General features: G+C 45.5%; 5 protein-coding genes across 5 annotated transcripts; 1 reads left to right on the plus strand and 4 right to left on the minus strand.

Annotated features, from left to right (window-relative positions):
- Window positions 1–2149: 2149 nt before the first annotated feature.
- On the minus strand, window positions 2150–3542 carry LOC128304700 (1-acyl-sn-glycerol-3-phosphate acyltransferase beta-like). The gene is made up of 4 exons (XM_053041906.1): window positions 3515–3542; window positions 3255–3459; window positions 3044–3177; window positions 2150–2706 (listed from the first exon to the last, which is right to left on the minus strand). The coding sequence occupies exons 1-4, from the start codon at window positions 3540–3542 to the stop codon at window positions 2150–2152; spliced, it is 924 nt and encodes a 307-aa protein (XP_052897866.1).
- Window positions 3543–4689: 1147 nt separating this feature from the next.
- Window positions 4690–7449, minus strand: LOC128302085 (zinc finger protein 436-like). Its single transcript, XM_053038809.1, has 2 exons — window positions 7093–7449; window positions 4690–7026 (listed from the first exon to the last, which is right to left on the minus strand). Exons 1-2 carry the CDS (start codon window positions 7249–7251, stop codon window positions 5293–5295), a joined length of 1893 nt encoding a protein of 630 aa, XP_052894769.1. The 5' UTR covers window positions 7252–7449; the 3' UTR covers window positions 4690–5292.
- Window positions 7450–8444: 995 nt separating this feature from the next.
- Window positions 8445–10205, plus strand: LOC128303212 (protein obstructor-E). The gene is made up of 3 exons (XM_053040086.1): window positions 8445–8586; window positions 9399–9475; window positions 9570–10205. The coding sequence occupies exons 1-3, from the start codon at window positions 8523–8525 to the stop codon at window positions 10083–10085; spliced, it is 657 nt and encodes a 218-aa protein (XP_052896046.1). The 5' UTR covers window positions 8445–8522; the 3' UTR covers window positions 10086–10205.
- A 6-nt stretch (window positions 10206–10211) lies between these two features.
- Window positions 10212–12232, minus strand: LOC128303211 (beta-1,4-glucuronyltransferase 1-like). Its single transcript, XM_053040085.1, has 3 exons — window positions 12003–12232; window positions 10543–11482; window positions 10212–10475 (listed from the first exon to the last, which is right to left on the minus strand). The coding sequence occupies exons 1-3, from the start codon at window positions 12230–12232 to the stop codon at window positions 10281–10283; spliced, it is 1365 nt and encodes a 454-aa protein (XP_052896045.1). The 3' UTR covers window positions 10212–10280.
- Window positions 12233–15770: 3538 nt separating this feature from the next.
- Window positions 15771–21100, minus strand: LOC128303361 (beta-1,4-glucuronyltransferase 1-like). The gene is made up of 8 exons (XM_053040292.1): window positions 20767–21100; window positions 17891–18225; window positions 17630–17809; window positions 17398–17560; window positions 17045–17310; window positions 16778–16953; window positions 16574–16707; window positions 15771–16501 (listed from the first exon to the last, which is right to left on the minus strand). The coding sequence occupies exons 1-8, from the start codon at window positions 21058–21060 to the stop codon at window positions 16304–16306; spliced, it is 1746 nt and encodes a 581-aa protein (XP_052896252.1). The 5' UTR covers window positions 21061–21100; the 3' UTR covers window positions 15771–16303.
- Between the last annotated feature and the right edge of the window lie 5704 nt (window positions 21101–26804).

Raw genomic sequence — 26804 nt, forward strand, 5'->3', positions numbered from 1 at the left:
ATGGAACCGTACGCGGTACTGTGCAAATGCCGCGAGATTGGTTGCGCGCGTGCGTGCCACCGCGTCAAGGTTTTGTTCACGTCACTCGCCGTTGTTACTCACTCATCTAACCACCACCAGAGCAACGCACACGTACACGTACACCCTGTGGAAGGGGGGAGGGGGTTTACGGGAGTATCGTACCGGGAAGTTGGCGATTAGAATTCTTCCTTCCGAATGTTCGCAGCAGGGTAGGATAAACCACGCACCACCAAGTACTGTACGCTGGACCGGAGCGCTCCTTAACACTGGTAGCTGGAAAAAGAGTTCGAAATAAACACCGAAATAAGATTCGTTATCAGTGGAAGGATTACTGAAGTGAACATCAACACCCTGCTGGAAGGAAGATGTACCCATTGGTAATGCATTTTAAAATTTAAGCGTCCTCCAACGCTGAAAGCGCTGATGTTGATAAACGTTGTATTTTATCACTTCTTTTATCGTACTGATATTAGGAAAAACAGCAAAAAAAATTTAAAGTCCCCCATAACCTGCATGAGTTGGCAGAGTAAGATAAGGAATGGACGCCCTCGGCCGTGCCTTCTCATCTCGACATCATCACCATCGGCATTGTGACCCCGACACTCATTCAAATCTTCAGCGCGATTGGTTTGGTTTGGTTGCAGTTCAAGGGTAAGTACATTCATGACTTATGCCATCTTTTGAAAAAGAGCAACCTCACCGAATCAACTTCCAAAATAGCAAATACTTCATTGCGTCAATCGGGGGAAGTTGTATGTTTACTTGAGATGCTCGGCAAAAAAAGAACAATCCGTAAACGCAACGTTGTTTAAAATGGTTTTTTTTATTCTAATATTTCAGGAATTGATCCACTCAACTAACTTTAAGCATCCGAACCGAAGTTCGATCCTACTTTTGTTGACCCATTGAAGTTTTTCACCAATTTTACTAATTTGGACTTCGATCGACGATTGGACGGAACTTTCCGTCGAAGTGCAGAACGATAACTGATTTTGTAATGGACATTAGTGTTGGGTAATTCAGATTCAGATTCATGAATCCGAATGAATCTTTAAACTGTATGAATGAATCTGAATCTCTATTCCGAAAATTAATGAATCCTCGAGATTCACGAATCTGCAGAGATTCATGAATCCTCGAGGTTCACAAATCACCAGAGATTCATGAATCCTCAGAGATTCACGTTAAACGTTGTATTTTATCATTTCTTGTACAGACACTGATATTTGCACCAGCAAAAAAACTTTAAAATCACCCATAACTTACATGAGTTGACAGACTCCGGCACTCATTCAAATCTTCAGCGAGATTGGTTTGGTCTTGGTTCAGGGCTAAGTACATTCATGACTTATTCCATCTTTTAAAAAAGAGCAACCTCACCGAATCAACCTCCAAAATAGCAAATACTTCATTGCGTCAATCGTCAAGAAGTTGTATGTTTACTTGAGATGCTCGACAAAAAAAAAGAACAATCCGTACACGCAACGTTGCTTCAAATGGTTTGTTTAATTCTATTACCTCTGGATTAGATCCACCCAACAAACCATTTGATATCAACAATCAATATCATTAGTCTGGCGGCAGACGACTGGTCGGTCATTAAAACCACGCCACGCCAGTGTACCGGTGTGATCGTGCATGCAAAGTAGATCCCATCCGCCCTCTTTTACTTAAACGACCACAACCGTTTAAGTCGGCTGATAATAAAAACCAACAGGCGACACGGCTTCAGAGAATGATATCCCAGGACGGCCGGTACATTTTCTTCTGATTGTTGCCAATTGTTGTTACGGTGCCTTCTTCACCTTGAAGTGCTGGTGGAATATGTCATGCAACGTTTGCATAAATGGTTTGATTTGTTTGTGTGTTTTGCGTGTAAAGTCTGGCCTGGTCCACCCCCGATACCGATTGGACAAACAAACAGCGAAGCGCAACGCGTGATGGTCAGTGTTTGTTAGTATAATCAGAGACCGATTAGTAGAGGAGTTGTTGGAGTTACACGCACCGTTTGAATTCTCCTTATCAGTTAAACATATATGCAACGAGCCTGCAGTGTTAGTGGTTGGAATTAGTTTTATTTTATCCCTTCTTTTCGCTATCTAAAATCCCTATCCATCTGCCGAACGATTCAGTTTGTTTTCTTACCTTCGTACACCTTGAACCTGGGCCGGTCCTGTCTCACCCACTGCGGGTTCTTCAACCCCGCATCAACCTCGCGGTTGAGTTCTTCGTACTTCGCCAGCATCGCATTACGTGTCCGGTCGATCAGCTGGTCTAGATCAGCCTTCGTCAAACCAACCGTCGGGATAGGCTCGAGTGTATCGATGATCACATGTCCATCGTCGAAGATATGCTGCTTCGACTGGATGAAGTACATGTGCGAGAACACAACCGGAATGATAGGGACCTGCGCTTCAATGGCCGTATGGAATGCACCCTTCTTGAACGGCAGCATTCCACGCTCGGGGTAACGAGTGCCCTCGGGATAGATGTACATCTTCGCACCGTCCTCCGTCATCATGCGCTTGCAGCGATCGAACGTCTTCATTGCGGACTGGCGATTTTTGCGATTAATGTACTGCACCCCGCCAAGCCAAGCGCATGGTCCGAATGGGAAGAGAAAGAGCAGTTCCAGCTTTGCGATTGGTACCACCTTCCGAAGAATGCTCCAAAGTATCATCATACCTGCGGGGAGTAGAAGAAGACGGTCAGCAAATTCCTCTTGGGATGTTACGTTATTAATTGTTTCCAGTTGAACGCAAAAACTGCATGCTGCACGCAACATCGTATCGAGCGCATGTTACGACACACCAGATTACCGAATATCGAACATCCAAAGTTCATTCTACAAGCCGGCTCATAATATCACCGGTTCGTCAATCATGTCTTATCGCCGGGTACGACGCCTTATACTCCAACTCAATTCCCTGATAAACTTTCCGCTATCAAAATCATCGTACCACCCCGATATACACCTTCCTAGTAGGATCCAGGCTAAGCGGATGGCAGTAATCTTACTCACCCAATATATCCATCGACGACTGGTGGTTCGTGAGAACGATCGCACCTTTAGCTTGCCGTAGAATCTGCGCATTCCGCAGCTCCCACGTAATACCAAGGATTTTCGAACAGCGCGATACCACCGTGGCAATAACTCTGCAATTGAAAATGTGAAGCTCATTAGTGGAATTGGTGACAAGGTCCAGCCAATTGGCGGAATTCCTCCGACGAACCTGCAATTATCGATGTTGCGCGGCCTTAGCGATGAAAACGGGGCATATAGCGTTGTGAGCGACTGGGTGGCGAAGTAGATCATGCCATATTTGCTGTAGTACTTAAACTTACTACCCCGTTGGCCAATCTTCGAAAAGATGGTTAACAGCACGAAGATACCGAAACAGGCGGCACAGGCGTATAGGTAGTACTTTATAATCCAGCCTGAAAAAGCGAGATCCAGTTAGTTTGGAGTCTGAATAATCGTTGTACAACTTACCTAAGCTGCACATGAAACACTCTGCCATGGTCGAGCTTCTCTCTATGGCGTGTGTGTTCACGCTGTCAGCTGTACACTATGACTATGGTTTTCCTCTATCTGCCCGATTGCAAAAGCGGTCTACCACCTTGTTTTGGGTGTGATACCCGAAATCAAACGATCGGTTATGGCTGATAACCAGCCTCGGCACACATACAAAGCTATTGGCGCACTTCGTCCTCCTTCTGATAAGGTTGTTATTAGGTCTTTAATTTAGTTCGTGACGTTCTTCTTCACAGAGACTTACAGCACCGAACATGACTAATTAATGCTCTTAATTCCCTGTATTATCAATTAATTTTTCGCCTCATTCATTGGTTGTTGTGTTGGGTTAATGAGATGTGGACACTTGGGAACTAGAACTTCGTGGATGTCCAACGAGTAGCCTGGGTTATTTTATGGGGTTTTCTAATAGCGTGCCCAGCCCACTAGAGTCTGGCAAGACTGATTCGCTGCACAATGCCGGCCAATCTGATGGACATCTTTCTTCCGAATGACGCAAAGAGGTGAGTAGAATCCATGTCCCAGAGGTGTCAGCAATTGTACTAAATGTTCAGTATACTTCCATCTTCCACTGACTCTATACATCATTTGAGTGGAGAAGTTCTCTAGGGCAGTTAGGATCAATTTTAATCGCCAATGCTCAAATTTAATTTGAGGGACTTTTGGACGACTTCAAAGAAGTCACCTGCCATTAACAAAATTATCACTTGTAGTGACACTTTCACTTTTAATTTCGTAAAGTTAATGTTCAGCCTGAGATTTTTTGCCATATGTTTTGATAGGCTGTGTAGGATTATAGAAAATGGAACCCAAATTTTGCCTAAGGGAAGCTACTATGATAACAAGAAGCTTTCCATGATCAATAAGGTAGTCGTTATCATGGTTATGATAATCGAATTGCACAACTGCAGGACCTCTATCGGATCTTTTAGTAAACGCTTTGGACACAACTAAAGAAAGTCAGTTTACACTTAACAAAGAACATTCACTATTAACCCGTTTTGTTTTTTGTTTCTTTCCCATGTTTAAATTAATAAAGTAAAAAATAAATGCAGCCTACCGTGAGGCGGTTGCGGCTGTACGAAATTCTTCAAAACTTCCTTCCAATTCCCGTTCGTTTTGTTTCAGCTGTGTTTTAGTTATGTATTTTTGATGAAACACTTGTGTGGTGTAAATAGAGTTTTCTTATACAGCTATCAATTATGCTATGTAGTATTGTACCGCCGCACTAAGAAGGGAGATCACTCCGATTCTATCATTATCTATACATAAATAAGGTTGTAAGGTAGTAGAGTAAATGTTAGAGTGGACGCTTACCCTAGCAGAACAGACTACACTATGGCGTTTGTGGAATATTTTGTTACGTAAACCAGAGTAGCACGTTTGCGGTTTGCGGAAACTAATCAAGAGTTTTATCTAACATTGTATCATACACTTTTATCTCCATGCTAGTATGCTAGTATGTAGATGATTTTTTTCCTTTTTTTAAATTACAAAAGACTTGCCCTTTCTTTTTACAACAAAAAAACATCGATAACAGATATCGAGAGCGATTCTTTTGATCGATAGCAATATTTTTGAGAATGGCTTCTTAGAAAGAAAGATACTATTATTAGTACACTCCTTTTACACTGTCCTAACGTTAACATGAATCTTACTCGAGATGGTAAGAAGAAATATCGCTTGTGCTTCCGAATTATCTACTTCCATATTAAGCTTCACACCAGCCCAGCGGTTCACATACTAATCGATGGATCGACCGCCATCGTGCCATCTTCCCTAACCATGGAATACAGCAGGGAATGTTGTTGCATCGACATCGGTACCATCATCTCCGTGCCAAGTGTATGTCCCATCGAGGAAAGCAGTCCTGTTGCTAGTGAACCGTCGACGTTTGGACTGCAATGAATCTTAAGGTGCGCCTCGAACGCATCCTTCCGTGCGAATTTCGCCGAACAGTCCGGACAGGAGAAATTTCGTTCCTGTTGATGGATACGCTCGTGACGGTGGAGTTTATCTCTGCGAGAGAACCGTTTGCTACAGGTAGTACACTGATACGGTTTAAGCTCCGGGTGCGTTTGGAGATGATGGTCGAAATCACGCTTAATGACGAACTGTTTATCGCACCGACGACATTCATAATTACCCTTGTCATTAGCCGGGTGGATACTCTCGTGTGCACGAAGGCTCGCTTTGCTGAGGAACCGTTTCGGGCATTTCGAACAATTGTAAATCTTACTCGAAGGTGGAGTCTGGGGAACGTTCGAAGTGAGCAATGCGTCGCCACTGTCGAAGCTCGGCGGATCATTTACGATCGGTTCAGTTCGGGTAAGTTCCACCGGTACACTTGGCAGTGAAAGGGGTGGAATTTGGGCACCAATCAAACCACCCACGAACGGTGTTTCATGTTTCATTGGCTCCACTAGCGCAGTCGACCCCAAACCATACAAAGACGACTTCCCCATGCAATATCGCTCATGCTCGTACAGCTTATCCTTCTGCGTGTACAACATTCCACACCGTATGCAAGAGTATTGCGTTTCCTGTTCCGTATGGTAACTCCGGTGCCGTACTAGATCCGCCTTGTTTGCAAACGATCGTGGACAAAGTTGACACACGTGCGGTTTCAACCCGAGATGGGTACGCATGTGCTTCTTGAGATTCGTGTTGCGCGAAAAGGTTTTGCTGCACTGATCGCACGCGTACGGTCGAATGCCCGTGTGAACGAACGTGTGCTTTTTGAGATCGGACCGGCGCAAGAATCCCTTATTGCACTGCACGCAAATGTACGGTCGGGTTAGACTGTGGGAATCTCGTATGTGCGTAATCAGATACGTCCGGATGGAGGTTTTATACTGGCAGTAGATGCAATCGTACGGTGCCAACAGGTCATGATTCTGCATCTCGTGCAACTGACAGGCGGAAGCTGCACCAAACGCTACGTCACAGTACTTGCACGTATAAACGACCGTTTTCTTTGTGGGAGTGGTGGTACTGCCCGTATGTGACGGTAATCCATTGCGCGTTTCTTCCGCTACTGAATCACATTTGGTTTCCCCTTCATCGTCCTCCTCTTCTTCCTCTTCGCCTTCTTCTATCTCGGAACCTTCGCCGTCCTCTTCTTCCGCGGTTGGTTCAGGTTGAAAGCCAAAGGGCCCCAGCGGCGGAAGGTAAGTATCGGTCGTCACAGATTTCTCACCATAAGCTTCATTTGGAAGACTGTCGTTCGAGCTTTCGTAATCTTGTGACGGATCGATAACAATCATTTCCAATTCTTCTTCATCATCATCATTGTCCGGCTGTGCGTCAGCAACGCCATCAACGGGAAAACTTACTTCTGGACCATCAACCTCCCCCAGCAGTAGTTTACGCTCGTTCTGTTTGCAACGATCCCGAAAGCTGGTAAAGTCATCTATCTTCTCCAAGCACCGTTTGCAGATCCATTTCGGTAGACTGTCTTGTAGCGTGATCTAAAATAAGTTAAGAATTAGCGCATCATGCTTCTGCCAACTACAGCACCGTATCGAATCACTTACATCCAGCTGCAGGCAGCCCTGTATTCGCACCGCCAAAGGTTCCTTCCGATTTGTGGTTTGCGGCGCACTGAAAATATCTAATAGTTGCTCTTCCTTTCCCAAACATAACCGGCAATATTGTCGCTTCGCCGAAGTTGTGGGTCCATTTCCGATGTTCATAACTTTTGGTTCTCTATCTCCAAGCGGCCCGCACAACTCATTCACAAGGTTTACTTTGCTGCTGTGGTTGGCGCCACTTACACCATATGCATTTCATTTAAAACTTTCTTTGTGCGTGGGAAAAAGTTCACTGCAACTGGAATGCACAATTGTTCTGGAAAACTACACAAAAGATTTGGAAAAAGCCACAAAAACACAACAAACATACAACGATTTGCTTACAAATAGGCAAATGTCAATTGTGCGCTGCCAAACATACAGTAACCTACAAAAAAGGTGGGACGGTTCATATTTTTTCTTGCATTTGCTAGCAACTGTGTTAAATTAAAACTCATTTGTTTGATTGAGAGTTAGTGCAGAATTTCGATTAATTTTTGTAACAGTTGATGTTTGCATTTAAAACACAGTTCTATGATTATAATATTCATGGCTCTATTTTTGCAGGTTATTGTACTGCTTGCACAGAACTGACAGCTTGAAAAAGGCTATACCAAGGTGACTACATCATTGTGGATTATTCCCAAGGCATTTAAAAACGTAAAATTATTGATGGCTACTCCAAGCATAATTTTGATTCAAAAAAATGCACCTTGTCCCTATCGTATTCCACAAAAATAGCACCGAAATGACGCTTACATAATTACGAAGAAACCCCATTTCAAAGTTAAGCCAATAGATAAAAGTGTTCCCTTATTTTTTAACCCTTGGGCATTGTGGCAACGCGATTTGATCGCTCATTGAACATTGAATTTAGAAACATTCTTTAGTTCCATTAACCATGATCATATTATTTCTTTTAAGCTACAAGAATAAGCCGTAAAATAAAAGAGAATAAACGGAACGTAATGGAATACTTTACATAGCTCCCCCTCCGACAGAACAACGACGTCATGGAGCAGTGGGATGGCTTTTGAATGAAAACGCACGTGCAGCGCTACAGTATGTCGTCGTCTGAAAATTCGCCGACCAATACCAGCCATATATCAACCCCCACTTTTCACAGCATCCACGACAAGTCTCACCTGTGCGATCACGTTATAAGACGACGACAAATAAATGTCGCTGAATATCTGATGAGTTTGCAACCCGGCACTCCTTCCTCGCACCATCGCACCAGCTCTACCAGGAGAAGATCGTCTAGATGATCTGCCGTTGCTTCTTCGATTTAGTTTGAATCCATCCGCCAACGGTAACAGACACCAGGGCGTTAAACGCTAACGGCAAGTGATTGCAATACACCCCCGCGACTTAGAATTCAGCGCGACGTAATCATGACGTCGGGAGGAAAGATCGCCATTGCGGTCGTGGTCTGTACGATGGCGCTGTTCTATCACGGTAACTATTACCAGACGGGGCACAATGTCTTTAACCGAAAGGGAAAAGTCGTGATATTTTCATTCGTGTCAAGGACGTGTGAGCATGAAAAGCGAAAGTGTTCATCTTCGGATGCCGTTAGGTGCATCAGATCGTGTAGGTGGGGCACGCAAATTGTGGGAGAGATGCTCATTTCAATGCAATCGTGCAATCTGTTCCGTTCTAGGGGGGGAGGGGGAGTTTTTTTGTTACAAGTCGAAGCCAGATATTTGATGTGCGGTGTGATGCGATCGTACGCATTCGAAGTGCACGTTGGACTTCCCATCGAAACTGAAACGGTTTTGGTGGGATGAATAGCTTGTTTGGACGTACCCGGTTCACCTTGACGTAGGAAGATGGCTCACATGGGCACGATGGAACGATTCTTCGCTCAACGGGTGGCATCATATGAATACCATCCAAGGTCGAATATTTGGAATTATTCCTGTTTGTTGTTTTCGGCATTTGCATGATGCATGAGTGGTCTGGGCGATTAGTCATCAAGCGCGCGAGATCAGGATGATCAAGATGCTCAACCTCAGGACGTGTTAATTTTGATCGATGCAAAGATGGCTGACATTGAAAAACGATTTAAAGTTGGACGAATGTTTGATGCTAATTATAATCATCATAACCGGAAATAGTCACCCTTCAGTTAAGTGTTCGTGATTTGGTCATCAGAGATAATATGACACCCGACATGGTGTGCTGACCGTATGGCTTCCAAGATCGATCGATTTTTAATTAACTCTTTAAACATATCTTATTGATGCTCTTGTTTCCACTTTTCACAGCACAAAGCCAATCCTGTCCCGAAAAAAATGGCCGCTATCCCGTGTCTGATCAGTGCGATGCGTACATCGAATGTGTGGTAGGTTTTAAGCTCCTATGTTTAAAGTACTTTGTGTACTCAGTACTGTGCACTAAGATGTCGACAACTCGCGTCCAATTTTTCTCGTTTACAGGAGGGTGAACCACGACGACAGCTTTGTCCGGACGGATTGCTATTCAACGACAAAGTATCGCTGTTCACCTACCCGTGCCAGTATCCGATCGATGTCGATTGTGGCAGCCGTGGACGGACGCAACCGCCCATTCCGACGGAGGACTGCCCGCACCAGTTCGGTTACTACAAGGTCGGCGATAGGGCCAACTGTGGCCAGTTTAAGAACTGTGCCGGTGGTACGGCATTCGTGCTGAACTGTCCCACTGGGCTAGCGTTCAACTCGGCCACGTACCAGTGCGATTGGGCAGACCTGGTGGAGGATTGCGATGCCGAGGCGTACCTGGGCTTTAAGTGTCCACCACAGGCCCAAGGATTGATCCAGCCGGTGCGTTTCTTCCGTTCGCCGAACGACTGTCAGAAATTTTTCTTGTGCGTCGACGACAGGCCGAGGGTTAACTTTTGCGGTCCGGAGCAAGCCTTCAACGAGCTGATAAACGCGTGCGATGGTGTCGCCAATGTAACCGGATGTGCCTAGACGGTGTTGGTGGTTATATTAAGCTACTAAAATAATACTCGAATGCGTGTGTGTTTAATTACAGGACGTGGTCACACACTGGCGCCACAATGGCGTGTATGCGAATAAACTGATCACCCAGCGGAATGGTGTTTCGATTTTGCATTTGACTAGATAAATGAAGAGAAGAAATGTTCCACAGGGTTTAGGGTGGTCCTAAATTTTGCACCCTGCCCGTGTGCCGTAAAGGGCAGCAATTTCACGGGCAATTGTTTTACGCATAAACGATCGTTGTTTTGCTTGTTGTGGTGGTCTGTTTGCCTGTGCCATCGTCTTTATACCGGGCCGGTGCACCAAGAATCCATTATCCAGAACGTGGAAGTCGTACCCCAGAATGCACATGATGTATCCCTGGAATAAAGCAGATCAGTAGAATACAGCTTCCGGACCCAGAGTTACCAACGGTAGCAATACTCACCTGCGTCATCTTGTCCGCTTTTCCTTCCCAACTTAACCGCTCATCGTATTCCGGTTCTTGCTTCGTGCCAACGTAGATGGGTTCCCAGGAAACGTAGGTCCCTTCCCTTTTGGACGTCACGTGTATGTCCATCGTGTAGTCGTACTTGAACGCAGTTAACCACTCCGCGTACCCCGGCACCGTGTGGCAGTTAGAGCAGATATTTGCGTGAAATTTTATCGCATCTCCTCGTTCGAGGAGTTCCAGCAGTTGGGCTTTATCCGTGGGAGCTGGAACATCTTCCGCTACCTCGAACACTGGCAGCACGTACACGCTCGCACTGTGCAGGGTGTACTGGTAGAACGGATGGGCAATCATACGCAGAAACATCGGTATAAAGTTCGGGCTTGGGTATAGTTCGATATCACTCGCGAGGACAAAATGTGTCATGGCCGAACTTCGGGCTACGTTTCTGCCCACGTTCACCGGATAGGTGAGGTTGTTTGATGCCCGGAAGGTATCCAACAGTTCGCCGCTATTGCCGAGAAGCGTATTCCAGGCAATTGTTGCATTGGTGCAGTCTAGCGGGTCTGTAATCTTGTCACGATAGTAAGAAACCGGACGGGAAGGAAGATGTTCAAACTCAAAGTACACATGGAAGCTGACGTACTCCTGTACCAGGGAGCTCTCCTGATGGCAATGCAGCAGATACTGGATCAATGCCACCGAACGTCCGAAATCTTTACCGGGAGCATATAGCGCAATACTGATCGGTGCAAGCCAACGCTCCAACAACGGCACCACATTGTCCAGGAACGTGTAGTCCGCGTGCGTGGTATAGGTTATGGTTTCGTAGCAGTTGAATGTCCGCCGCGGTGCGTAGAAATTGCGCAACAGATAGTGATTGCCGTGCATTTCCAGCTGGTAGCCATTGGACGGTGAGTTGCAGTTGAGTATCGTCCTAAACGAAAGAGAGCATGAGAAAGTAAATCGGGCCCACAATTTTTTAAGTGTTGCTAATTGAATCAATCAATACTTGTGCTTGTGAGTCAACGGTGTGTTTGTATGAGTGCAAGATGGAGATCTCTGATTTCTTATCACTAGCAGGTCCCAAAAGCTATGCATCGAAATGCTCTGCTGATAAGGGCGCGTGGTCAATCGGTTTCATTCAAAGTTCCTCACGAGTAAATAATATTTGCAAACGTAACCACCTGGATAAATGCTCGGTCACGATCACGGTTGGATGACGCTGCGCCACAACATAACAAGCTCGAATTGCTTACTTTTTGGTTCACTTGCCCATCACTCTGTCACTGATAACGATGTAACAGGTAAAACAGTCACCGTACAAACATTGGAACAGCTCCTTTGCCGTAGCACAAGAAGACTCGCTGTTCACGCTACTTCAAATCTATGTTTTACAAACAGCAAACCAACACACCGCTCACGTGTTGCACACATTGTACGCAGGAAGTACTTACTTTAGTCGGCGCAGAAGTGCTTCGTGTGAGGCACCCTCGGTCAGGTACTGATTCGGTGCATAGTTTCGATCCCCTGCCGGATTGTAATAGTAACCCAACAGACAGAACAGCACAAAGAACACGATCACTAGCAGCAGCACCGTCCGGAGTACCGTCGAACGGCGGGCAATCATTTCACCATCGTTCGGACGCAGCGACTTATAGTTGGCGGTATTGTTGAATGCTGTCATCTGATTCAATTCGATCAAAGTAAGCGAACGTAACTGAGCGTCTTTGGTAAAAAACTAGACGACTGTTTCAAAGTTCAACTACACGTTTGGAGCAACAACGGTCGGGCATAGAGAGTTGATTGCAAAAGTTCAACTAGTCAGTCTTCGAGTCTTCCCCACACGGTAACACTGGGCATCGGCATTCTAACACATCGATCACGTCCAATTCAACAAACACTTTAACGCGATAAAGCACCATCAATTAACACCTCCGGATTGGTTGCCAGTACGGTAACGTTCGCATCACCCTCGTTCGAATGGTGTCGCACCGTCAACTGATTACGGTAGGTTCGGCAATCGACGGCCACAGTCTGCCGAGTTGGCTTATTTTCTCTCCGCGATACAAACGCCTGCACCGCGATAAGATAAGAGTGATAGTCTTGGTTCCATATCGGAAACCTCCTGCCCAATTCGGCCGTGGTGAATCAGCATCTTTCAGGAGTGTTGTTGATCGATTTCGATTGTATCGCTAGAATGTATTCATTCGTTATTGGTGGGAGGATGCCTGGAGCCCATCAGGACTGCGAGGTATATCCTTTCTAATTATTTCTGTCCTGTTCTACTATGACAACATCGACAAGGACACCATCAACCACGTATTCTAGGATCTTCTGTTTTTAACCAACTCTGATCTGCAGCAGGAACTTCAAGGTCCTGATCTCCCATGTGATACTACACAAGTTGTTTGGCGCTCGGAATCGGTGTATCAGAATTTTAGAGTTCGTGATTCTTTGAAGAACTTGGACCAATGCTGATATCCTATGACGTCGCGCTGCAATTCACTACGTCGAGATTTCGATTGTGTAGATATCAACACGACTAATTTCTCAGCTTCAATTGGTCGTAAATGTGTCAGATTAAGATGTCCAATTTTGGTGGGTCACGTACATACACATCCTTCCTATTTGGTTCGGAGGTTGGGCGGTGTATCAGGGTGTCTCGTCCTAGTCGTCCACATGGTCCTGGTCGTCATGTAACCGTCGTTGTCATCACGAACATTGTTCCGCAGTAATTACATTATCGCGTTCTTCTAAAAAAGGAACACTTCTATGGAAATACATTTATTACTCCCGTAAATTTTCTGCCCCATCTCAGCATATCTCAGCTTTTGCTCCAGTATCCTGTACCTGTACACAATTAGTTCCTTTAGTACCACGGACCGCACTGCAATAATTTTCTGCGCATAGTATCGATTAATTTCTGATCGGTTTCACTGACTGTAACTGAACCGAAATAAAACACGAAAACACTTATCAACCGGCTAAACGAAACATTGGCAAAATATGTTGCGAAATAAACTCCTATCGCTATGTACAATACGATTTCTTCTCTCTCTTCATACTAGCTTAATCCCATAAAAGAGTATTGCTAAAAGATAATAAATTTGGTAGAAAACAAATGTGTCGTTCGAGGAAAAGGAAATGAAAAGTAATAAACGCGATTATTTTTCTTCTTGTGGTAGCAATAGTGGAACGGGACTAACTAACTAACTTCGAGCTTAATTGCAACCGTTTGTTCGTAATAATGATTAACTTAATGTCTAGTGCTACATATATACAAAAAGGTTAACGTAATTTGCGAACGAGAGAGATAGAGAGATAAAGAGATAGTGTGTAGAAGGTGTTAATGAACCTAATGCTTCTGGTCGATTAAAATATACCTTTTTAGTGTATCATGCATGAAAATTCGCCCTAACGATCCATTGTTAAGGTTTAATGGTGTGTAATGAGTGTGTAACGTTCGTTGAGATTCACAGTGTTTTATAAGTTTACTTCAGATCTTCAGTGCGTTTCGAACTCTAAGCTTGTGCTCTGTTCTGATCTTCAGTATTCACTTCCAATGTTTGCACTTCATCAATCGTTTCACGTTATTTTTGCTTCAATATTGTATTCCTTCACTTTCTTTTCCAGTTAAGGATAATTGTTGTTCACATTGCTCGCACTTGATGCGTTCCATTCCGATTATTGTGTATTTTTTCGTTCACATGCACGTGTTTTAATTTTTGTGTTTGTTCTTCATACGAATAAGGCACTTTACTATGGAGACGTAAAATAAACAACTACCGTGTGGCTGAGATTTACGATGACTTTATGCCCGACTTTTCATGTTTGTTTTGTTCGTGCGGTTTGTGTTCGTTTGCTTATTGTTCGGCTAAATGAGTTACGCATTAATGCAACGTGTGTAATGCAAAGGAAAATAGAATAGCTCCTAGTGGTTAATGCTAAGAAGAATAGAAATTTGTATTGTTCGTATGTATTGAGAACTCGGAAGAGAATAGCTATGTTATCACACTACTTGTTCTATGTTTCGATATGTAACTATTTGTTCTTTTGCGTATTTGCTTTAAGCGAAAGTGCTTTGTCTGTAAAAGTCAGATCTAGGATACCATAAAAGGAAGAAATTTAAAATATGAAACAAATTTGACAATAGATTAAAAGCGTAAATGGACACAACATTTCTAGCATATGCAGTAGTATCAAAAGATTCCTAAGAAAACAATGAGCAGGTTGAACAAAACACTCAAACAATATGAAGTAGAATCGTCTATAATCAATTGGTTTTTGAAAAACCGTACCAAACAATTTAAATCTTTTTTTAATGAATTACATGTACCTTTTGTTTGTCAAGGGGTAAAATTATTGTTGCTCACATGTCTTTTGGTTAAAACCACACACCCTTCCCGTGCCATATCCCGTCTCCCGGCTGGCATTGAACGTTTCATTTTAGCTTGCGAGATTTCGCATTAGTTCACGCACAATACTAAAACGCTCAGAACGCGAAGTAACATTTAATTCCTTCCCTTCGCGAACAGTTCAGGTCAGTGCTTGGTCGTTCCGTTCTGCCTTGTTAACATTTAATGATTATTCTGTTCGTTCAAACTCTGTTTCTTTTCGTTTGTTCTTACACACAAAATGTGCATTTGTTTTTGTTTTGTAAAATATCTACCAAGTTTTTTTATATGATACATGTGCGTGTGAGTGTGCACAATGAATGCTTCACGTTTATCGCCTTTCGCTTTAAGATTCTTCAATTACTTCGAACTAAGAGCGGAACCCTGTTTGTGTTAAAACATTCGCATGACAGCTGAGCTGCTGATGATGAAGTCGGGGGAGATAAAAGAAATGATTATGTATACAGTTTCACAATGAAAATTAATGATGCCAATTGTATAACCTAACTTTACCTACGACCAAAACTGATGCACTCAATTGTACACTATAGATCCTATCCACATTGAAACATTGAACCATCGAATGAATGACTATGCGTCTTAGGGTGCATTTATCGTCGTGCGACAGTGGCGCATCATATCTCCGCTGTCTCATAGCGCACGCCTGCAGTGACATGGTGTGCTATAGAAACGAGAATAAAACAAGGGATCGCCTTACCATACCATTCCATCTGCAGACTATTTATCTCAAATTTTATCACTAGGCGATCCCTATTATCCCTATCCCTATCAAAAAAAAAGAAAAACAAACGAACTAAAACGTAACTAAACGTGTCCTCAGGTAATATCACTTCCAGGAAACGATTCGTTCCCGCGATCCAGTCGCAGCCCGCGTTTGCTCCGCGCAGGCATTGGTTCGCTTTTGGACAAATAGCTTAATATATCATCTGTTCGCCAGATTCCTTCGTGCAGGTTGCTGCTTAGACACAGACTCGCACACTTACTTATGAAAATATTATCGCTTATACCCTGTAGACTTCCATGCCGTGCCAATCAAGGGCAAGGGCTGGCCACGGACCGTGCGCTCATCGGCGTCGTCGGCGGCGGATGTAACCTTTCGGTTTGCCCTTCTTGCGCCGACTGCTAACGTGCGGTCGGTACGGTGCCGACAGCAAGGAGAGCGAGGACCATCCGGCCACCGAACCCAAGGACGATGAGATCATGGTCCGCGAGCGTCTACCAATAGAACCTCTACTGTTACCACCACCACCACCATCACTAGCACCATTACTACCACCACCATTAGTACTATCGTTGCCAGCGGCATCGTTGGCCTTATACTAATGTTGTTTCCCCTTCAACTATACAGCACAGCCCTTGCGCGTCCCGTACATGACCTGCAGCTCCGGGTAGATCATCTTCTTGATCAGCTGGTTCGTTTTGGCGGCCAGCATTGCACGTTTCGGATCCTTCTTCAGGACCTTGATACCCGGTTTGTGCACCAGGAATGCGTTGTCGAGTATGTGGAAGTCGTAATCCAGTACGCACAGTGCATAACCCTACCGAAAAAGGTAACAAAAATGTTAGAAGGTGAATTTTACTAGAAAAAGCAGGGTTACTCAACGACTCACCTGTGTCATTTTGTCACTCTTCCCTTCCCAACTTAACCGCTCGTCGTAGTGTGGATCGGCATGCGTTCCAATGTATATTGGTTCCCAGTGCACAAAGTAACCGATTCGTTTGCCAATGTGAAACACGCCCAAATCTGGAATTCGTATGTAGCCGATATTAGTTCCATTAGTGCTTAAAAACACACCATTTTAACACGGTCTTACCGTCGGTTTCGTTGGCCGCGATCCACTCCTTGGACTTCGGCACACCATGGCAGCTGGAGCAGACGCGCTTGTGGAAAGGGATCGCCTTACCAGTGCGCAATAGCTCCTGCAGTTCCGCTTTATCACGTGGCACCGGTGAATTATTATCTACTTCAAATATCGGCAGAGGAAAGACTCTGAAAGGAAAGGTAGCAAAAAACCACGGCCATTATACAAAACGGGTGTTTAGAATTGCAAAATGCGGGTTCGCGGATGGTTGTATGTTACCTTGGATTCTTACGCTGCAGCACCGGTTCGTTCCGTGCGATCATTTCGAGAAACTTATGCACTAGACCCGGGTTGGGATACAATTCAATATCGCTAGCTAGAAGGAAATGTGTCATTGCCGCATCGCGTGCAATATTTCGCCCGACGTTCACCGGATAGAGCAGCTTCTTCTGCGTTTTGTAGAGCTGCATTACGGACACGTTAAAGTACGGTACCGCCAGCGAACAGTTGTACGGTGTGTCTAATACTTGATTGTGTTTAGGAACCTGCAGACAACGGGAAGAAAACAAACGAGTGCCCAAATCAATAAAGGAAATTATTTTTTTTTTACAAGCATTTCTCTAGTTACTTACAAGTTTTGGAATATGTTTACTACTAAAATAAATATGAAATGTGACAAACTGTCGGACTAAATGACTCTCTGGTACGCAGTCTCTTAGATATTTTATTGAATTGATCGTGGGCACAAAATCCGTGCCGGGTGCGTGAAGCGCAAGGCTAACTGGAGCGTTCCACCTGTTGCAATATGGGAGAAAGATAATGTTTAAACGCGTCGTTTCGCTCCGTGACTCCGATCCAACTCACCTTTCCAGCAGTGGTACTAAATTGTCCAGAAACGTGTAATCTGCGTGCGTTGTATAGGTGATTGTTTCGTGACACCGCAGGTCACCGTGTTCCGCCCGGATATAATTCCGCATTACCCAAAAGTCTCCCCGCTGTCCAATGTATGGCTCGTAGTCACGGTCGTGGCAGTTGAGCAGCGATCTAGGCGGATAGAGAGATTGGAGAATGTATTAGAATTTTGCTCTAAAAAGCGGTTTTTTTGCTGTAGGTGGCTTGGCTTACCTCAGTTTAGCATCGACGTCCATGGATGCGGTGGTGGAAAAGATATCACTACCGTTGAGCACACCCGTCGCACCACCGCCCGGTCCGCCGCCCGCCGGCTGCTGGCCGTCCTGGTAAAGCACATCGCCACCGACCATCTTCCGGACGGTACTCTTCTCCGTTGGCACATCGAAACGACTATCGTCTACATTAAGATTACTGTTATCTACATCTCGTGTTTCTAGCATCAACTGCTGCTGCTGCTGCTGTTGCTGTTCCTGCTGTTGCTGGGTACCACCGCCGCTCGGTCGCAACTGCTGTTGCTGCGTCTGCTGGGACACTTCCTGCAGACCGATCTGCAAATCACAGCGAAGAACGCAACGGGATTGCATCAATCATACAGTCCCTTCGACTCCTCCCACTCCTCATTATTCCCGGTGACCTAATTTTCCCCTTCATGAAACTTTAAATCAGAGAAATCACGCTCACAAATCCCCACCCGGGCAGCCGAGTTCCAATGGCTTCCAGCCCACACACCTGTGCGCTTTGTCGCCTGCAGTTTATAATCTCGATTGTGCAGCCCGCGTACCAACGATTTTCGGACGCAAAACACACAAAAGACGGTGCATAAATGATGTCTTCGCAAATGGCATTCATCCTGACGAGGTGTTCGGGATCATGAGCATGAAGCACACGGGAGGGTCTTAAAACCATTCCACTCCACAAGAAATGGCTCACCCGAGGTATAAGAAAGCATTAATGTGAAGTTCATGTCGCGAAAACGCGCCCGCTCTTAAAGGAATGCTTTGCCGCGTGGTCATTTGTATTCGCACAACTTAATTCCACCGGTGCACCGAAATCGTTCCCTTTTTTCCCCCAAAACTCGCCGCCTTCATTCTTCACCCTACATAATTGATAGCGTTCCCGATTCCGTTGTCGCGCCGTTGCGCGGATCTTGCGGGGCCGTGCAAATATTTATCATCTTGTCGTCGCTCGCTCGCCGACAAATGCGAACCGTTTCGCGGACTTACGGTAAATATGACAAACAAGACCATAGTGAGCCATAAAGTGATTTCCGCATCGGCGAAATGTGCCAAACGCAACGCAAAAATAAAACCACAGACACACGCAAATACACAAACGGCAGAGTTTGCGAGCTGGACGGCGGGCGACAGATGACAATGCCTCGCAAGGTTTAGGAAATGGTAGGAATTCTCCATCTTTTAAAGACAAAATCAGCATCAGTAGGTCAACAAACAGGGTCTCATCAACCTTCGCAATGGCAGAAGAGTCTACCCCGAGTAACTTTAAATGATATCACAAAAGCACTACATCATTCATAAAGCTTCCAGTTGATATTGAAATATAACAATATTGCAGTGATTAACAATCGGGTTTCAGTGATGTTCTTGTGATATCATTTAAGAATATTGCTATATTGTCTTTAATGAATGATGGGTTTTGTGGTAAACTGATTAGTAGAGTGAAATCCTTTGGAAAACCCTGCAAATAACTTCAATTACCCCCGTGTTACTAGTAACTTTACAAAACGCAAAATGAAATGATAAAAATTGGCATAGAAAATAGGAATTCTTTAAAACGCCACGCACAAGCATGGTACAAAGCAAGACCGCGCCGATAAACGAATAAAGCCTAGCGGGCTCTTTGACGGGGTTTGTCCAATGGTGCCATCCACACAGCTCGTTTCTGGGGACGGAGTCACTAATTGGTCTTCGAAAAACCCAATACCGGAACACGCTTTTAACCTGCACAGACAAACACCGGACACCGCTCACTTCCTCTCTCGCGCGCGCGCGCGTAGTGTTTTCGGTGCTCGCTCGATTGCCTAAGTTTTTCGATTCGATTTACGGCTTCCGAATGACCGAGAAATCTTCTGAAATTTTTATTTATGCTAATTGCCTCCCGGATCGATATTGGCTGCGAGGATGGATGGAGCATCTAGCATTCTAGAAGCATCCACCAGCAGCAGTAGACATCGGCTGGATTGGGCTTTTCTTGCATAGCTAGTTTTAGTTCTCTTTGTTAGCTGCATGTCCGTCGTGCCGGGAAGGAATTCAAAACGGTAACGCACCGGTAAAATGCTCTACATGCGGAATGAAGCACGGTCAAACGGACTAATAAAGTGGTTTGTCGTGTGTAAGGAATAAAATATCCATACAGAACGCTTCCAATCGTCGTGCGGTTGGTGTTTCTTTCGTAAGGAAATAAACCAAAAGCTCGCTAAACTGCTACAACTGCTTTCGGTATAGCGCCCGATCCGTCCGTTTGAATATTCATCAACTCGAAAGAATCGACACTTTCTAAACCGCCGTCTGTGTCTTCTCCGTCAAATTTGTTTCGGGCTTCCTATTTTTAGGCACACATCGAGAGACTCGATTTAAATGTTTGTCTCGAAAGCCGACTGCCACTGTACGTGTGGCGCAGGTACAGGCAAAAGCATTGCATCCTCTTTAAAGGCCGTCATCCACGGCAAACGCAATCACCTCACGTCGCGACGTCGACACCATTAGTCATTTTCTGCCATTTACGATCGCCACATGCACCGGTTCCAACAGTTCCACCATCGTGCTTTTCGACAAATTTCGACACTAAAACGGGTCTTCCCACCAAAAAAAAGAAGCTGTTTCAATGTAGCTAATGTTTAACTTGAAGGAAGCCCAAAAAAGAACCATAACTCCATACCTCACCATCGTACGCAACAGCGACATTAAACTTCATTAGGCAACTCTAACTAATGTACCCAATTCCGAGGGCATCGCGTTTAAAACATGGCGCGAGCCTTATATGCGTCACCAAATCTTGTCTCCCTCTGTCTGGGTCTTTCCCCGGAACGCATCTCCTAAACATTCTACACAGCTTCGTCTTGCCGAACTTACCCCATTTTCTTGGATTTTAAATACTAAGCTACTGTGTCCTTGCTGGGATGATTGTAGCGCCTGCTGCTGCTGCTGCTGATGCTGGTCAAACAGCTGATGCTCAGCATCCAGCAATCGTTGCTGGGCGGGCAGAAACTGTTCACCGCCCGGCTGCGGTTTCAGCACCTCATCCGATATGATGTAGGCCGGGCCGAGGGCAAAGTTGCCGCTGCCGATCAGCAGATGGCTGCCGATGTACAGCAGCACGGCCACGTTGATCAGGATACTGCAGCGCAGAAGCCAGTTACGACGCATTCTGATAACGTTCGGGAGCTTCAGTTTGGGGCCGTTTACGTTTACTACGCTTCGCTTGATAAATTAATCCACTAGCGCTTCGAACGATCGCGATCAATTCCTTTTGGTCCAACAGATCTTGGCAGGGTTTCGTTGATGTTGATGTGGTTGCGAGCGGTTGGGAGGGTTGGTGGAGGGTGGGTGAAGATGTTGCAGTGTGAGCTATGGTCCGGATTCTGAGCACCAATTGGGTCCACTTCGTCGTCGACGTCGTCCGCACAACATCCGTGCTAGATAATCGTTGGATCGCGTACGTTCAGCTCGCGGGCGCAAATCTATGTCATCGTTTTTAATATCCCGTGCCGATTTCTGTAGCGGTACGCGTCGCGGAATTCCAATTTCCACCGATGAATCTGCAATCACACACAAACACAAAGATACGGAATCAGTACACTGCGAAAGACAACGAACATTCAGATGAAATGAAGCGAACACGATTATTATTGTCGTACATTGGAGTCTCCCATCCCCAGGGAGATCCCGCCTTCCGTGTCGAACCCCGATTACCTCCTCAACGTAATCTCTCAAAGCATTACAACCGCGCAATTGATTCATCATTCATTGAGCATCGACACATCGATCTAACGCCGGTGAGATGCGGTGAGGTTACGATTTACACAACTCAATGCACAATTGTGTGATGTACAGGGTGATTGTTCTCGGATCGGTGCGATCTTCACAGTGACGCTACTGACGGACACGGACGGAACAGAATTCACAGCGACAAGTGATGTCAGCAAGGCGAAGATAGACGCTACGTTTCCCCAATCATTGCACAGCATCTCGTGATCTGCTGGCCACAATGTTGCCACCATTCCCTCCAATTGGCCTTTTAGCTTGTTCTGTGTGCTTCTACCTGAGCAGTAACCTGAGGATGAGTCGTCTTGATGCGATTGAATGGGGTATATGAGTCAGAGCTCCTGTGCGGTTCCTTGTCTAAGCTGAACAGGATGATGAACACAAAAACATAATTCGAGGTTGATGTCATCGCGCCAAGGCACGATGGACCCTAACATCGAGGTTAGGGTTGAAGGTCGATGTGTTACCCCCCATTCCGACAGTCTCCACTCTCGAAATGAGACGCAAAAAAGGGGGAGCTTTCAAAAGAGCATAACAAACTTCGCTTGCGGTGTATAACGATACCATAAAGCTTGCACGGTAATGGTACGATCTTGGAGGATTAGCAGGACGGTTGAGAGTAAACTTCACTTTTTTCTTGCGACGCGTACCATCTTAACTGTCTAAATGGCGCTTGTTCGGGGCTTTTTACAAGGTTACACACCTGCACTGCGTACGTACATTAACATTAGCACACCGTACACCCAATTTCTGCAACGATTTCTGGGTCTTAGTTTCGCGCTATTGACTGTGGCTAATGATGTTGAAATTATGATCGTTTATGCTACTGTGGGTAGCACACCCAGCCGTAACTCGTCTGCCTGCCGGCTCTCCGACCATCCCCCAAACCCGCACACTCTGCTACTAATGTGCGAAAATTCCAAAGAAAATACCAATTAAACGGCTTTCGACCGGCTTTATCCATCCCAGCGTCCACACCGGGGCCCGGACGTGACTCTCCGATGGCCACCATCCCACGTACCGAGTTGCAGTTACTTCTCAACGCTCGGCTGCTCCCGCCCGGGTACGGTGAATCTCGTACCGGAACAGCTTCCCGGTTTTACGTCCCACCAACCCACCCCCCCTACAGTTCCCTTTTTTTAGTGGCAAACTTGTGAAACCTCTAAGCAAAAGCAGTTCAGCTGTGCGGCAAACATCTTTCGTCCACGTGCGGAAGTGCGCCCATTGCGCGGTTTTTGCGCGCTCGCCGAGTTGAAGCTGAGAACAAGCCGAATGAAGGGTGGGAACAGAAAAAAAACAGGCAGCCGCTGGGTGGGACACGATGACGAATTAAATAACATTTAAATTCTACCATCAGAACAGTCTCCCGGACGCCCCCTTCACTGGTGGCGTTTTAACACACTAGGGGCGCCACCCGAACGGGCTTGCCTCTCTATCTGGGAATCACAACCCCTAGCGGATGCACCTTGCATACTGCGTGGTGCATAATTATGTGCGCAGCCAGATTCTAAATGGTCCTACCCCCCTTTCAAATTGGGTCGTTGTGAACCAGTGTTGGAGCTGGCTAGTAGAAGCATTCCGAATTCAATGTCTGTTCTGTGAGATGGCGAGATGGCGCCATCGCAATGAATGAGGGCGGTCTGCTGTAATTCTTCCAACTCTCACCGCGCCCAGAGTAGTCTTGAAGATAGACATTTTCACACGTGAATCACCCCGGGTATGCAGTATGCAACTAGACGAGAATGATGGATTGCTGTCGATTAGGGGGCAGAAAAGGGCCAAGACTCTTCCACCGGGCGCAGTTACACTATGTGACTGCACTTTAAACATGCTCTTCTTCGTCTCATTTTCACACCAATGGCATATGTGTGTGGTGTGCAAACTTTTATCATCATAAATTTCCCACCTCGGTAGCTTCCCGCGGTATTAGCGGGAGCGGTGGTAAACGCTAAAGCCTTCTCGCGAACCATGGTCAGGGTCAATGAATTACTAGGCTGTAATGTATCACCAGACACCAGACAGGGAGATGTAGCACACTCCGTCTGCGAGTAACGTTCGCCCCACGTTATGCGGGACGAACTCGTTGTTAGTAGGATGGGCACGTTTGAGGTTTTATGATGTGCCAAAAGCTGCTCCAGTTAATTCGCGATGAAAGCAACCTTTCACCAGTGCGGACTGTGCGGATTTACGTCAATGGGGAGCAAACAATTTTCTCCAACAGGTGCTCCTTAAGACAGAGAGAGAGAGCGAGAAAAAAAATACTATAATGGAATTCATCACATAGAATTACTTGGGACTTTAGCATGCATTAACTTCTCGAGAAGCAAACATCACATCTTTCGTCCCTGATGTGTGACATTTGAAAAACTGATGCCTTAAAGGAGCACCCAAAAGATCGATTCCTCTCCGATGGGCTGGGACTGGAGTGACTTGGAGTGAGCGTTATGATGACGGGCGACATGTTTGCACAAAACCTTCCAATTAATCATTCTGTTGCTAATTTTTTTTCCCCCCGTTGCTTCTTCTCACTACGCTTCATCCCACGCAAATCGATCGATACGCGACAAGGCGTTCGTCGTTTCGTGGAAAATTTCCTTCAACATTTTCATTGCCCCACCACCCCGGGGTGCCCGTCCGCTTGACATCTGTCAAAACCAAACGGAGGTCGACCGCTAGCCCCCGTGGAGACTGGTGCGATAGATGACCGTCCCCGATGGAAAAGGGATCAGAAAAGTTGACTCACGACCATTGACAGCAAACGAAGCGCGAAGCGTTTGCTTCGCGTTGGGTTTAAATGTTGCTCCGGACACATATCAATCTTGAAGCGAACCCGGTGCTGTGTATGATTGACGGTTTAACTATTCTAGTGGGATTTGAAAATGGTATAGCCTAGCTTAATGCTACCTTTGGCAATTTTTTCTAAGAAGTAACACGTGATTAGAAAAGATCAAAGTGCGAAACGCCTTAAAGTATGCAATCAACAGTACAAAACATGCTGTCTATCCCAACAACGATGTCTAAACAACTCTATCCCTTTTTTTAGAGACTACTGCTACCCTTATATTAACCTATTCTATTAGATTAGAAGCCTTTCCGGTTTGATATTAAATTACAAGGGTTGTCCTTTTAAACATGGCTTGTTCTCAACGTTCCCAATACTACGTCAGGAGTAATAAAACCCATCAAACCCCCATTATGTCCTCGATGTTTCGATGTCACCGATGACGCGTCATCCTTTTCCATCCTACAACCGAACAGCGGGCATTAAGCTAACATTTGAGCTGAGTCAATATTGTACGGTGGAGTCTCGCACGTAATAATATTCGCATATGCACAAGCCTTTTGCCCGCGCTCAAATGCAAATGTTTGCGCTTCAGCTGCACTTTTACAAACACGCACCAGCCAAAGGGTACATCTCGCTTGAGAATCGCGATCCAATGGCGGGTTTACCCGACGGTATCGTCATCAGTTGTGCTTTGATCCCAACCACAAGCACACCGTTCTTCATTTAGCCAAGCTCCGTCATTATCTACTCCCGTATCAACGTCTAGGAACTGACGCACTAACTATTTGAGGGGGAAACCCGCCAGCCTGATTGAATGTTTGCTTTCCAAGTGCAGCCCTTCCAATTCGCGGATTAACGATAATAGCAAACGAGAAATGAGAAGTTTGTTTTTCGTTTTGTTTTTTGCTGAGATGAGAGCCGAAATAAAAATCCTAAAATAAACAAACTGATGAAAACGCTGAACGTTGGCCGTTCAAATTTGTTTGGCATCCACTACTCACCGCTTGTTTTCTCTCTGCTAATGCATCCGCTGTTGATGATGCATTCGATACCACCCGGGGCCCCACGCGGGCGCATCAGTTCGGTACGGGTTCGACGGGGATATGCTGTTCAAGGTGCCGTGGCCAGCTTACGCTCGATGCAACACTGCTGATAATCTTGCTGCTTGCTTGGGTGCTGATAAGCTCCTCGACGGCACGGTGGTGATGATGCGGGCAATGATGGCGTTGACAGCAATTACAATCCATTTGTCGTCTGCAGCTGACTTTACCATCGACCGATCGCCATCGAACACACACTCACCGCCTCTGTGTTCGGGGGGAGAGGGGGCTTCGTCGCAACCGGAAACTAATCGTGTCCTGTCCTGAAACGGAAGAGAAGAATAAATACGGAATGAATATTGGAATACCAAAAAAAAAAGGAACGATATGTTCCGGTGACAGTAGCACGTTCGTAGAGGGGAAAATCGATTATGAATAAACGAATAACAGCCACCAATTGCTGCTCTTCCCGGTGTGTTTCATTTCTGTTTTATTACGTTCATATTGTATGCAGTTGAATGTGTGAAGTCGAATACAAACAAATAAAACCAAAAAAAAGAGAAAGAAAATGATTATGAGTCATAGAAGGAAAAAAGCAATAATTAATCGGTCCAATTGCGATGTTGCACGTATTTTTTCGTGCTCTTTATACCACACCCACCCCACGTTGCAATGCACCAGGAAAAGTCTACCAGGAACTAATAAAACCATAACCTGCCAATTCGCTAAATGGATAAAATTTGATAATGGCAGCCTGTGTTTTCCCACCCGGCCCACCCGATTCGCGTAATTGAAGCCCTCCTATCCGATCGATCCGCGATCGGGAGGCAGGGTTTGATTGCAGGGAGCTGCTGGGAGGGTGAGTGGGTGGCAGGGAACTCAAAAGGAAGCAGGTATCTCTTTGCATAATTGAACGTTTAATTAACCGGCATACACACATACACACACACAACACACGTGTTTTAGGGCGGCTCAATTTGATTTTCCTCTGGTTTGTGGAGGGAAACATAGAGGGAGAGAGAGAGTGATTTGCACGGATGCGCGCGCGGAAATAATGGGAAAATTTGATTTCATCGATGGGATGTTTCGTATCGCATGAAACCCGCCTGGCGTCGGTACCGACGGTGGATGCTGCCTCACACACAATGCCTGGCGATAAATTAACTCAATTAAATGATAAATGTGCTGCTAATAGGTGCAACAAAAAAAAACCCTCCTCCACACTAATGTGACATAGATCGCGTGCATGCATTAAGGGAGGACGACCACGGAAGGCAAGCATCAAAAAGGTTGGTAGATTT

The sequence above is a fragment of the Anopheles moucheti genome, chromosome 3, assembly GCF_943734755.1.
Source record: "Anopheles moucheti chromosome 3, idAnoMoucSN_F20_07, whole genome shotgun sequence".
Lineage (NCBI taxonomy): Eukaryota > Metazoa > Arthropoda > Insecta > Diptera > Culicidae > Anopheles > Anopheles moucheti.